Raw genomic sequence first — 12,441 nt, forward strand, 5'->3', positions numbered from 1 at the left:
AATGGTGTGGCCAGCAGGAGCCGGGCAGTGGCCATCCCCCTGTGCTGGGGGCACTGGTGAGGCCACAGCTGGAATCTTGTGTTCAGCTTTGTTTCCTCACAGCAGGAAGGACACTGAGGTGCTGGATCATGTCCAGAGAAGGAAATGGAGCTGGGGAAGGGTCTGTAGAGCGAGTCATATGGGGAGCAGCTGAGGGAACTGGGTGAGTTTAGTGTGGGGAAAAGGAGGTTTGGGAGAACCGGATCACTCTGTACGATGATCTAGAAGAAAGTTATAACCATATGGGAATTGTTTTTTTCTCCCAGCAGCTAGCAATAGGAAAAAAAAATGGCCTCAAGATGTCCCAGTGGAGGTTCAAGTTGGATATTAGGGAAAATTTCTTCACTGAAGGAGTGGTCAAGCATCGGAGCAGGCTCCCTGGGGAAGTGGTGGAGTCACCACCGCTGAAAGTGTTCAAAAATGGAGTAAATGTGGCGCTTCATTATATGGCTTAATGGTATTTGGTCAAAGGCTGGGCTTGATGATCTTGGAGGTCTTTTCCAACCTTAGTGATTCTATGAATCTCGATTTGGTCCTGTTGTTTTTTCACTCAGCTAAATGGGAAGCAATCAGTTGCGTTTGCACGGAGCAGTATCCTTGAAGCGACGCAGTGCTGGAGGTTGTTTGAGCCCAGGAAAACAATCTCTTTGTGGCATGCAGGAGAAGGCTGGAGCTGCTGACCTGGGGAGGTGCTTCTGGATTGATAGTTGGAGGGCGAAGGAGCAGCCAGTGCTGGTGATGTGTGGGCAGTTCCCTTCACGAGGAATGCTGTGCTGGTTGGTTTGGACCATATCGAGTTGGGGGTGTTTGGATGATGGATCTCTTTGCTTGCTAATGATGTGTTGGGGTGAATTGTCCAAATCTCTGCAGTCCTTTATGGGTCCCCTCCTTGCTTCTTTGAGGTGCACCTTGTCTGTGCCACCCTGTTTCTTCTAAGGCAGTGCTGTGGCATTGCAGAATGGTTATCTTTGGTGGGATGATGGTTTGGAGGTGGCTTTCAAGGCTTTGCATTATTGGAGGGTCTGGAAGGCAGAGCGAGGTGGTGGAAGAGAAGGAGGTATGCAGGGCAGGCATCATGCCATTTGGGGCAAATGGGTGCCCCAGTGGTCTGGCAGCTGTAAGAGGTGCCTGGGGGCTGCAGGACCACCATTCCCTGGGAGCGTGCTATCCATAGCCTTTGATCCAGGCAGGATGCATTGGCAAGATGGGCTGCAGGACAGAGACTCATCCCCTCACAGCCTGAGGGGACCATGTCTTTGCATGTCAGGTCTAAGCGTGGAGCACAGTGAGCACAGCTTAGCTTTTTCATTCTTTTTGGTTTTTACAAAAAGTCTTTATTTCTAACAAAAGAATAAATAAATAAATAAATAAATAAATGGCCAGCCAAAGAAATAAATAATCGACTAAGTTAATTAATGAGTTAAATAAGTAAGCAAACAGAGTTCTGTGATAAATAGTGATTGGCATTCCCACAGTAGTTCCCCAGTGTCCATGATCCCCTTGCCGTTCATCAGGTGAGGTTGCAGTCCGGATGAACGCGGTAATTCCACAGGTAACAATACCTTCTGTATCCCCAGTGTCTCGTAGGTGTCCATGAATGTGTAGCACAGAAATTTCCTCTTCCTTCCTCTCCAGTGCCTGTGGTTTGGGTGTGGGCTGTGCCACATACTGGCCCCAGTGCCAGCACGCTCATAGGCCTTTCCCCATCAGCTCATCGGTTGGAAGACGTGTGACTGGTACCAAGTGATCCCAGCCTGGGCTCCTGCTGTCACCACTCAATCCATGGCTACTGGTGCTGGCTGGCGATGGGTGTTTGTTCTCTGTGGGTTTAGTGGGGTCCAGAGCAGCTTGGTGCTTCATGCGCCGTATGAGTTTGTCCACGTGTTGTAAGCAGACACGAGCTTCGAGGCGGACGTGGTCCCAGGCGCAGGCGCTGTGGCTGTGTGCCTGGAGAAAGGCGTGGATTTTCCCGAAGTACTTGTTGATGGTGAGCCGCGGGTCGCTTGGTCCTTTGAAGAGCAGGGGGTCGTTGGGGAGGCATTGATTGAGGTGGTGGATGTGGTGCTGCAGTTTGTTGAGGAGGAGGTTGCGAGCGTGGCTGGGCCAGTGCTGGCAGGTGCTGTTGGAGCTGAGGGTGTGGAAGAGGCGCTGGAGGATGCGCAGGGCGGTGGCGGCGGCTTGGTGCGGGCCGAGGTTGGGGTGGAGGAGGGTGTCGGGGAAGAAGGGCGGCTCTTGGAGGCGGCAGGGCTGTGTGTGGCTGGGAGGCATGTCCTGGAGGAGGCGGAGTGCATCGCCGGGGAAGGTGTCGTCGTGTGTCCAGAGGCGTTGGCAGGCGAGGAGGAGGAGTAGGTGCGGCGTGCGGCAGCCGTGGCTGTGTGGCTGTGTGGCTGTGGGCACAGCCACGCTGGGTCTGCGGGTGCTGTCGGGTGGTGCTGGGCAGGAGGAGCCCGGTGAGGCTCGGTGGTGCTGCTGGTGGCTGTGGCTGGGGCGCTGCCGGCTTTGTACGGCGGCAGCTTTCCCTTCATCGCTTTCTGATTGCTGGGAGTTTCCGGCCGTGCTTTCCAGTCTGTGCTGGTGGCTGTGGTGGTCTTGGGCAGTGTTTTGTTGGGTTGACTGTGGCTGGCGATGGTGTTGTTAATTCTCTTTTTGCCTTTAGAGGTTGCCTCTTGCCTGTTGGTTGTGGTGTAGTGGAACCCTACGTTAGTGCCACATCATGTATTTGCAATGATGTTGTGTGTTTCTTGTGGTTTTCCTTTCTCTCTGGGGTCGTCTCTCGTTCATCATATGTTCCGCTGAATTTCTTTTATTGCCCTTTACAGGACACTGCATCAATTGTAGTATCGTATCTTGGGCTTCTCCCTTTTTTCTAAAGCTATGTCTGATGTTGAACAGACTTTTTCGTTTTGGAGAGTGCTGAAGTCAAATCTCGCTGAACTCTTCTAAAGTTTAATACTTTGAAGATTTTTCAAGTAGTGTTTCCTTACTGATTTTTGCACGCTTGTCAGTATGTGTCAGCTTGGTTCCTAGTGTTGAAAAAGGAAGTAGTGGTACTTGTAAGTATCTAGTAAGTAACTCGTAAATTTCTGTTAAGTTGCTGAGCTGATTGAGCTGTTGCAGCTTTTAATGCATTTGGGTCAATCATTTTTTCCCGTAAATTCTAGTTGCAGACCTTTACTGCCGGGGTATTCAGCACAAGCCTTCTATTAGTGTGCCTGGAGATTCGTCCCTTGAGTGGGGACACACCTCTAGGTTATTGCTTGAGGTAAAACAAAAGTAATTGGATTAATTACCTTTTTCTGTAGTTTGTTATTAATCTGGCTTTCAAAGGATTGGGGTAGTGGAGCACTGTACAAGTAGTTACCACTGTCTGTAATGGATCATAGATAATTCTGATCAAAATTATTTGAGTATTGTCATGATTAATTTGAATTATTTGTTTTTCCCATATTTCCCATATATTTCCTCGATAGACGTGTAAACAAATATTTCTCTCATCTTGCAGGACAAATTTGTATAAAAGGTCAATTACACATATATAATTCTTTTGAGATGAACCATTTACCTACTGTGGGCCTAGGATTGTATTAAGCTGCCTCCAGACTTCTCTAAGAAGGAGTTTAGCAAGCAAGGAGGCATTTTGTGAACCTCAGTGGGAAGCCTTCCCTGATAAATGTTGTCGGAAGCTTCCATTCTGCCTGGGACACTTCCCAAGTCTTTTTGTAGTTCCCATTAGATTTTTCTGGTTTTTTTACCTACACTATGCTTGTTTTCTTTGTGTTTATATGAATAAATTCTCTCTTTTAAGCCTTTGATAGAGTTGTATTAAATAAACTGATGGTTTATTTCTCAGGAACCTCAGGAGCTCGTTAAGTCAGAGAGCTGAAGAGGTGGCTCTGGGTCTGAGCACCTAGGCACTGAATGTTGATGCAGCTTCTGCAGTGTCTTGCTTCCCTTTTGCAGTTTGATTTTCATTGTGATGGAGTTGAAGAAGTCTCCTCTAAGCTGTTGCTTTTGAACAATAAAGGGTTTTTTAAAGTTAATTTTCATTGTCTGTTTTGCCCTGGATATCCCAAGTGCAGTGTGACGCTGAGAGGAGGTGGTATCAGAAGAGCCTGCTCATGGCCTTGTCCAGTGATGCTTTCAGCTATGTGCCCAGGAATGGGTATCTCTCAACCTCTCCCTATTCTGGTGTTGTATCACCAGAATACAAAAAATTACACAAATGCATTTCTTCTTTTGTGTTTGAATTTCCTGTATTCCAGCTTGTGTCATTACCACCGCTCCTGTTTTTGTCTGAGAGTGATTTAGTTCCTTCAGCTGCCTCAGAAAAGACAGAACCAACGAGGTCCTCATTCCTGACATTGCAGGATACTTCTGGATAGGAGCATTAGGGGGACAGTGGTACAGTGTGGAAGTTTCATCTTGAGGGGTCCTGCTGTGTACCTGAATATATAAGAGAGCTGGTGGAAAAGCTCACCAAGCCACTGCCCGTAATTTACAATCAGTCCTGGCTGACAAAGGAGGCCCCAGGAACCCGGAGTGTGGCCAGTGTTACGCTTATCTTCAGGAAGGGTCAGAAGTGGAATCCAGGGAGCTACGGGCCTGTCAGCCTGACCTGGGTGCTTGGGGAAGCTCATGGAGATCATCTTGAGTGCCCATCACATGGCACCTCCAGGAGATCCAGGGGATCATGCCCAGCCAGCATGGGTTTGTCAAAGGCGTAACCGCCCGACCCAATCTCCTTCTGTAACACAGTGCCCCTCTTAGTGGACGAGGGAAAGTCCAGAAACGTTGACTTCCTGCACTTTGGAATAAAGTCTTTAACACTGTGTCCCACAGAAGTCTCCTGGAGACACCAGCTGCTTGTGGCTTTGACGCTCTGTTCTTGAGTTAAAAACTGGCTGCTGGCCTGGCCCAGAGAGTGCTGGTGAATGGAATTCCTTGCAGCAGGCAGCTGGTCCCTAGTGGTGTCCCCCAGGACTCTGTACTGAGGGCTCTGTACTGTACTGTTTTTTACCTTTGTTGATGATCTGAGCTCTTGAGGGAATCCAAGAGCTCCTTTAGTCAGTTTGAGGACAACACCAAGCTGGGCGTGAGTGCTGATCTGCTGGAGGGCAGGAAGGCCCTGCGGAAGGATCTGCACTGTCTTCTGGATCCACGGGCCAGGGCCAGTTGTGTGAGGTTCAACAAGGCCAAGTGCTGGGTCCTGCCCTTGGGTCACAGGAACCGCCTGCAGCTCCAGGCTGGGACAGCGTGTCTGGCAAACTGCTGGATGGGAGAGGACCTGGGGGTGCAGGTTTTCAAGAGCTGGACACGAGCTGGAGTGTGCCCAGGTGGCCAAGAAGGCCAATGGCACCGGGCTTGTGTCAGCAATGGTGTGGCCAGCACGAGCCGGGCAGTGGCCATCCCCCTGTGCTGGGGGCACTGGTGAGGCCACAGCTGGAATCTTGTGTTCAGCTTTGTTTCCTCACAGCAGGAAGGACACTGAGGTGCTGGATCATGTCCAGAGAAGGAAATGGAGCTGGGGAAGGGTCTGTAGAGCGAGTCATATGGGGAGCAGCTGAGGGAACTGGGTGAGTTTAGTGTGGGGAAAAGGAGGTTTGGGAGAACCGGATCACTCTGTACGATGATCTAGAAGAAAGTTATAACCATATGGGAATTGTTTTTTTCTCCCAGCAGCTAGCAATAGGAAAAAAAAATGGCCTCAAGATGTCCCAGTGGAGGTTCAAGTTGGATATTAGGGAAAATTTCTTCACTGAAGGAGTGGTCAAGCATCGGAGCAGGCTCCCTGGGGAAGTGGTGGAGTCACCACCGCTGAAAGTGTTCAAAAATGGAGTAAATGTGGCGCTTCATTATATGGCTTAATGGTATTTGGTCAAAGGCTGGGCTTGATGATCTTGGAGGTCTTTTCCAACCTTAGTGATTCTATGAATCTCGATTTGGTCCTGTTGTTTTTTCACTCAGCTAAATGGGAAGCAATCAGTTGCGTTTGCACGGAGCAGTATCCTTGAAGCGACGCAGTGCTGGAGGTTGTTTGAGCCCAGGAAAACAATCTCTTTGTGGCATGCAGGAGAAGGCTGGAGCTGCTGACCTGGGGAGGTGCTTCTGGATTGATAGTTGGAGGGCGAAGGAGCAGCCGGTGCTGGTGATGTGTGGGCAGTTCCCTTCACGAGGAATGCTGTGCTGGTTGGTTTGGACCATATCGAGTTGGGGGTGTTTGGATGATGGATCTCTTTGCTTGCTAATGATGTGTTGGGGTGAATTGTCCAAATCTCTGCAGTCCTTTATGGGTCCCCTCCTTGCTTCTTTGAGGTGCACCTTGTCTGTGCCACCCTGTTTCTTCTAAGGCAGTGCTGTGGCATTGCAGAATGGTTATCTTTGGTGGGATGATGGTTTGGAGGTGGCTTTCAAGGCTTTGCATTATTGGAGGGTCTGGAAGGCAGAGCGAGGTGGTGGAAGAGAAGGAGGTATGCAGGGCAGGCATCATGCCATTTGGGGCAAATGGGTGCCCCAGTGGTCTGGCAGCTGTAAGAGGTGCCTGGGGGCTGCAGGACCACCATTCCCTGGGAGCGTGCTATCCATAGCCTTTGATCCAGGCAGGATGCATTGGCAAGATGGGCTGCAGGACAGAGACTCATCCCCTCACAGCCTGAGGGGACCATGTCTTTGCATGTCAGGTCTAAGCGTGGAGCACAGTGAGCACAGCTTAGCTTTTTCATTCTTTTTTGTTTTTACAAAAAGTCTTTATTTCTAACAAAAGAATAAATAAATAAATAAATAAATAAATAAATAAATAAATGGCCAGCCAAAGAAATAAATAATTGACTAAGTTAATTAATGAATTAAATAAGTAAGCAAACAGAGTTCTGTGATAAATAGTGATTGGCATTCCCACAGTAGTTCCCCAGTGTCCATGATCCCCTTGCCGTTCATCAGGTGAGGTTGCAGTCCGGATGAACGCGGTAATTCCACAGGTAACAATACCTTCTGTATCCCCAGTGTCTCGTAGGTGTCCATGAATGTGTAGCACAGAAATTTCCTCTTCCTTCCTCTCCAGTGCCTGTGGTTTGGGTGTGGGCTGTGCCACATACTGGCCCCAGTGCCAGCACGCTCATAGGCCTTTCCCCATCAGCTCATCGGTTGGAAGACGTGTGACTGGTACCAAGTGATCCCAGCCTGGGCTCCTGCTGTCACCACTCAATCCATGGCTACTGGTGCTGGCTGGCGATGGGTGTTTGTTCTCTGTGGGTTTAGTGGGGTCCAGAGCAGCTTGGTGCTTCATGCGCCGTATGAGTTTGTCCACGTGTTGTAAGCAGACACGAGCTTCGAGGCGGACGTGGTCCCAGGCGCAGGCGCTGTGGCTGTGTGCCTGGAGAAAGGCGTGGATTTTCCCGAAGTACTTGTTGATGGTGAGCCGCGGGTCGCTTTGTCCTATGAAGAGCAGGGGGTCGTTGGGGAGGCATTGATTGAGGTGGTGGATGTGGTGATCCAGTTTGTTGAGGAGGAGGTTGCGAGCGTGGCTGGGCCAGTGCTGGCGGGTGCTGTTGGAGCTGAGGGTGTGGAAGAGGCGCTGGAGGATGCGCAGGGCGGTGGCGGCGGCTTGGTGCGGGCCGAGGTTGGGGTGGAGGAGGGTGTCGGGGAAGAAGGGCGGCTCTTGGAGGCGGCAGGGCTGTGTGTGGCTGGGAGGCATGTCCTGGAGGAGGCGGAGTGCGTCGCCGGGGAAGGTGTCGTCGTGTGTCCAGAGGCGTTGGCAGGCGAGGCTGGTGGCCAGAGCGGCGAGGAGGAGCAGGAGCGGCGGTGCGGCGTGCGGCAGCCGTGGCTGTGTGGCTGTGGGCACAGCCACGCTGGGTCTGCGGGTGCTGTCGGGTGGTGCTGGGCAGGAGGAGCCCGGTGAGGCTCGGTGGTGCTGCTGCTGCTGGTGGCTGTGGCTGGGGCGCTGCCGGCTTTGTACGGCGGCAGCTTTCCCTTCATCGCTTTCTGATTGCCGGGAGTTTCCAGCCGTGCTTTCCAGTCTGTGCTGGTGGCTGTGGTGGTCTTGGGCAGTGTTTTGTTGGGGTGGCCGTGGTTGAGGATTGTGGTGGCAGCGGTGTGCTGGGGCAGAGTGTCAGTCATGGCTGGAAGGGGTTGTGAAAGCTCTGGGCCAGAGGCGCTGGGGGGTCAGGTGCGTTGGAGAGGGTGTTGGGCGATCCTTTCACTTGCCGAGCCAGCTGCAAGGTCTGTGCTGTTGAGCTGAGTCTCTGTTTGTGCCCAAGCATCGTTTCCACTTGCAAAGCCCTGGTTTTGGTTGTGGTCACTTTTCCTTTCACTTTGAGGCTTGCCTTTAATTTCATCTTAGCCACTGTTTTCCTTTTGTGGTTGCAAGGGATGTGCGGTGATGTCAGTGGGTGAGGGCCGGCGTTTCCCCTCCTGCGGTTAACGCCCAGAGGCACTGGCAGGGTTCAAGGGGCTGTCTGTGCATGTGGGTCTTGGAGGCCTGAGTGTGTCCTTGCAAGGAGGCACTGCACCTGCTGTGTTTGGGAGGAGCGAGCCACAAGGCAGGCAAGAAAGGCTGAGTGAAGAAGTCGCGGAAGGGGAAAGCTTTTGCTGTTGCTGTCGCGCTTGGTGCCATGGCTGTGGCCCCGGAGCATCGGTCTGCTTTTGAGATCCATGCCTCAGTGGCTGAGGTGGCCAGAGGTCAAAGGAGGACATTCCCCCATGAAAGAAATGGGGTTGCGCTTTGGGACTGCTGGAGCCCTTGCTCGGAGCAGCGCGTCCTGTTCAGGGCTCTTTAGTCTATGAGAGGTGTGGTGTCCTTGGAAGGTGATGGCTCTGAAAATGCACGGGGGTCCAGAGGCCGTGACCTGTGAGAAAGGCTGAGGGAGTTTGTCTTCTTTGGCTGGAGTATTGTAGGTTTGCCAGTAGTTTCAGATGCCTTTCCAAAAATGCACAAAATCTGTGGCAAGGTGAAGAGATGTTTGGGGTGTGCAGAGACTTGCAAGGGGATGATCCCTCTGGCCTGGTGGAGAAATGGTGGGATTGTTGCTTGGAGCAGATCGTGGGATTTGAAAGTTTTAGGCCTTTGGGGGACAGAGAATTTGGAGGTGAGCGGTTGTTTGTCACCTTGTGCGTCAGTGATCTCCAGGCAGGCTGCCGAAGGCACACAAGGCAAATGCTGGGAGCCCTCGCGGAAAATCCCTGTAGATCCCCAGGCCAGTGTAGGAGAGGGTCGAGTTTGAGACCGTCGTGGCAACCTGAATGTGCACAAGTCCATGGAACCTGAAGAGGCTGATGCGTGAGCCGTGAGGGAACTGTCAGATGGAGCTGCTGGGCCACAGTGCCTGGTTTTTGAAATCTGGTGTCCGTCAGTTGAAGTTCCCAGTAAGTGGTAGAAGGGAGGTATAAGCCTCCCTTTGTATAAGGGGAAAAGCAGAAGAGTGTGGGAACTACAGAGCAGTCCGGCTGAGCGCAGTGTCAGGCAAGAAGATGAGGCTGTTGTGCTTGGTCACCAGACTCAGCTAAGGCCTAGGGAAAACCAAGAGGTGGTCGGTAATGGGGAGCATGGCATTCCAATTGCGTAGTCGCCATTCCTGGTGATTTTTTGTGATGTTCTATGGCTACGGCTACAGAGCAGTGGTGGATAGGGGCAGAGCAAGTGAGCTTGTGTGCCTGGGCTTGAGCAAAGTGCTGGGCCGTGTCCTGCATCCTTGTCTGTGAGTCAGAGAGGCATGGATTGGATGGATGGAGCACGTTGTGGATAAAGCAGATGAGGTGCAGCGGTGCTCCCCAGCCTTTGCGTGTTTTTCTTTTTGGGACTCTGTGGTGGTGGCCAACCGCTGGCAGTGTTTTTCCAAGAGTTTGCTACAGCATCTTGCTTGGTCAGGTGCCATTGAGAAGAGTGGGCAGAGGCGGTTTGGAGGAAGGCTTGGGGTAGGTGTGGAGTGAGGATGGCTTTGGCTGGCCCAGAGACTGGTTGCTGTGCTAGAGAGATGAGAGGCAATGGCAAGTGTTTTGTTGTAGGTCTTTATTTTCAGCGGCATAAATAAGTGAATAAGTAGAAAAATAAATACATGTATCAATAAATAAAGAAACAAATAAATAAATCAGTCTAGAAATAAGTGGAGAAAGTCCTTTGCCCGTATCACTGGGAGAGGCTGAATCAATGGGAGAGAGAGTGGTTGGGGGCTGCGGGTGGCGTGCGGTTGTTGCAGCCCTGTCTCTGGTCCCAGGTGAGAGGAGGCGTGGGGTTGGAGGTGGGTTTGGGTGGTAGGTGTGGGTTGGAGTGTGGGTGTCTGCGCTAGCGGCGCCTGGCACGTGTGAGGTTGTGGAGGTGCCGTAAAGAGGCACGAGCTTCGAGGCGGAGGTGGTCCCAGGCGCTGTGGCTGTGGGTGTGGAGGGAGGGGTGGGTGTCCCTGAAGTACTTGTTGATGGCGAGCCGCGGGCTGCGTGGTCCTTTGGAGAGCAGGGCGTTGTCGGGGAGGCGTTGCTCCAGGTGGTGGATGTGGTGCTGCAGTTTGTTGAGGAGGAGGTTGCGAGCGTGGCTGGGCCAGTGCTGGCGGGTGCTGTTGGAGCTGAGGGTGTGGAAGAGGCGCTGGAGGATGCGCAGGGCGGTGGCGGCGGCTTGGTGCGGGCCGAGGTTGGGGTGGAGGAGGGTGTCGGGGAAGAAGGGCGGCTCTTGGAGGCGGCAGGGCTGTGTGTGGCTGGGAGGCATGTCCTGGAGGAGGCGGAGTGCGTCGCCGGGGAAGGTGTCGTCGTGTGTCCAGAGGCGTTGGCAGGCGAGGAGGAGGAGTAGGTGCGGCGTGCGGCAGCCGTGGCTGTGTGGCTGTGTGGCTGTGGGCACAGCCACGCTGGGTCTGCGGGTGCTGTCGGGTGGTGCTGGGCAGGAGGAGCCCGGTGAGGCTCGGTGGTGCTGCTGGTGGCTGTGGCTGGGGCGCTGCCGGCTTTGTACGGCGGCAGCTTTCCCTTCATCGCTTTCTGATTGCCGGGAGTTTCCGGCCGTGCTTTCCAGTCTGTGCTGGTGGCTGTGGTGGTCTTGGGCAGTGTTTTGTTGGGTTGACTGGTGCTGGCGATGGTGTTGTTAATTCTCTTTTTGCCTTTAGAGGTTGCCTCTTGCCTGTTGGTTGTGGTGTAGTGGAACCCTACGTTAGTGCCACATCATGTATTTGCGATGATGTTGTGTGTTTCTTGTGGTTTTCCTTTCTCTCTGGGGTCGTCTCTCGTTCATCATATGTTCCGCTGAATTTCTTTTATTGCCCTTTACAGGAGACTGCATCAATTGTAGTATCGTATCTTGGGCTTCTCCCTTTTTTCTAAAGCTATGTCTGATGTTGAACAGACTTTTTCGTTTTGGAGAGTGCTGAAGTCAAATCTCGCTGAACTCTTCTAAAGTTTAATATTTTGAAGATTTTTCAAGTAGTGTTTCCTTACTGATTTTTGCACGCTTGTCAGTATGTGTCAGCTTGGTTCCTAGTGTTGAAAAAGGAAGTAGTGGTACTTGTAAGTATCTAGTAAGTAACTCGTAAATTTCTGTTAAGTTGCTGAGCTGATTGAGCTGTTGCAGCTTTTAATGCATTTGGGTCAATCATTTTTTCCCGTAAATTCTAGTTGCAGACCTTTACTGCCGGGGTATTCAGCACAAGCCTTCTATTAGTGTGCCTGGAGATTCGTCCCTTGAGTGGGGACACACCTCTAGGTTATTGCTTGAGGTAAAACAAAAGTAATTGGATTAATTACCTTTTTCTGTAGTTTGTTATTAATTTGGCTTTCAAAGGATTGGGGTAGTGGAGCACTGTACAAGTAGTTACCACTGTCTGTAATGGATCATAGATAATTCTGATCAAAATTATTTGAGTATTGTCATGATTAATTTTAATTATTTGTTTTTCCCATATTTCCCATATATTTCCTCGATAGACGTGTAAACAAATATTTCTCTCATCTTGCAGGACAAATTTGTATAAAAGGTCAATTACACATATATAATTCTTTTGAGATGAACCATTTACCTACTGTGGGCCTAGGATTGTATTAAGCTGCCTCCAGACTTCTCTAAGAAGGAGTTTAGCAAGCAAGGAGGCATTTTGTGAACCTCAGTGGGAAGCCTTCCCTGATAAATGTTGTCGGAAGCTTCCATTCTGCCTGGGACACTTCCCAAGTCTTTTTGTAGTTCCCATTAGATTTTTCTGTTTTTTTTACCTACACTATGCTTGTTTTCTTTGTGTTTATATGAATAAATTCTCTCTTTTAAGCCTTTGATAGAGTTGTATTAAATAAACTGATGGTTTATTTCTCAGGAACCTCAGGAGCTCGTTAAGTCAGAGAGCTGAAGAGGTGGCTCTGGGTCTGAGCACCTAGGCACTGAATGTTGATGCAGCTTCTGCAGTGTCTTGCTTCCCTTTTGCAGTTTGATTTTCATTGTGATGGAGT

The 12,441-nt window shown here is 51.1% G+C and overlaps 3 protein-coding genes across 28 annotated transcripts in view; 1 reads left to right on the forward strand and 2 right to left on the reverse strand.

Annotated features, from left to right (window-relative positions):
• The window catches only part of UBAP2 (ubiquitin associated protein 2), a 252,161-nt gene that overhangs the window by 169,413 nt on the left and 70,307 nt on the right, over positions 1–12,441 (forward strand). The window lies entirely within an intron of this gene.
• LOC144248218 (uncharacterized) lies at positions 1,548–4,685 on the reverse strand. The gene is made up of 3 exons (XM_077790160.1): positions 4,517–4,685; positions 4,315–4,413; positions 1,548–2,627 (listed from the first exon to the last, which is right to left on the reverse strand). The coding sequence occupies exons 1-3, from the start codon at positions 4,683–4,685 to the stop codon at positions 1,729–1,731; spliced, it is 1,167 nt and encodes a 388-aa protein (XP_077646286.1). The 3' UTR covers positions 1,548–1,728.
• Positions 6,970–8,151, reverse strand: LOC144248219 (interferon-like). The gene is made up of 2 exons (XM_077790161.1): positions 8,025–8,151; positions 6,970–7,911 (listed from the first exon to the last, which is right to left on the reverse strand). The coding sequence occupies exons 1-2, from the start codon at positions 8,149–8,151 to the stop codon at positions 7,151–7,153; spliced, it is 888 nt and encodes a 295-aa protein (XP_077646287.1). The 3' UTR covers positions 6,970–7,150.

The sequence above is a fragment of the Lonchura striata genome, chromosome Z, assembly GCF_046129695.1.
Source record: "Lonchura striata isolate bLonStr1 chromosome Z, bLonStr1.mat, whole genome shotgun sequence".
Classification (NCBI taxonomy): domain Eukaryota; kingdom Metazoa; phylum Chordata; class Aves; order Passeriformes; family Estrildidae; genus Lonchura; species Lonchura striata.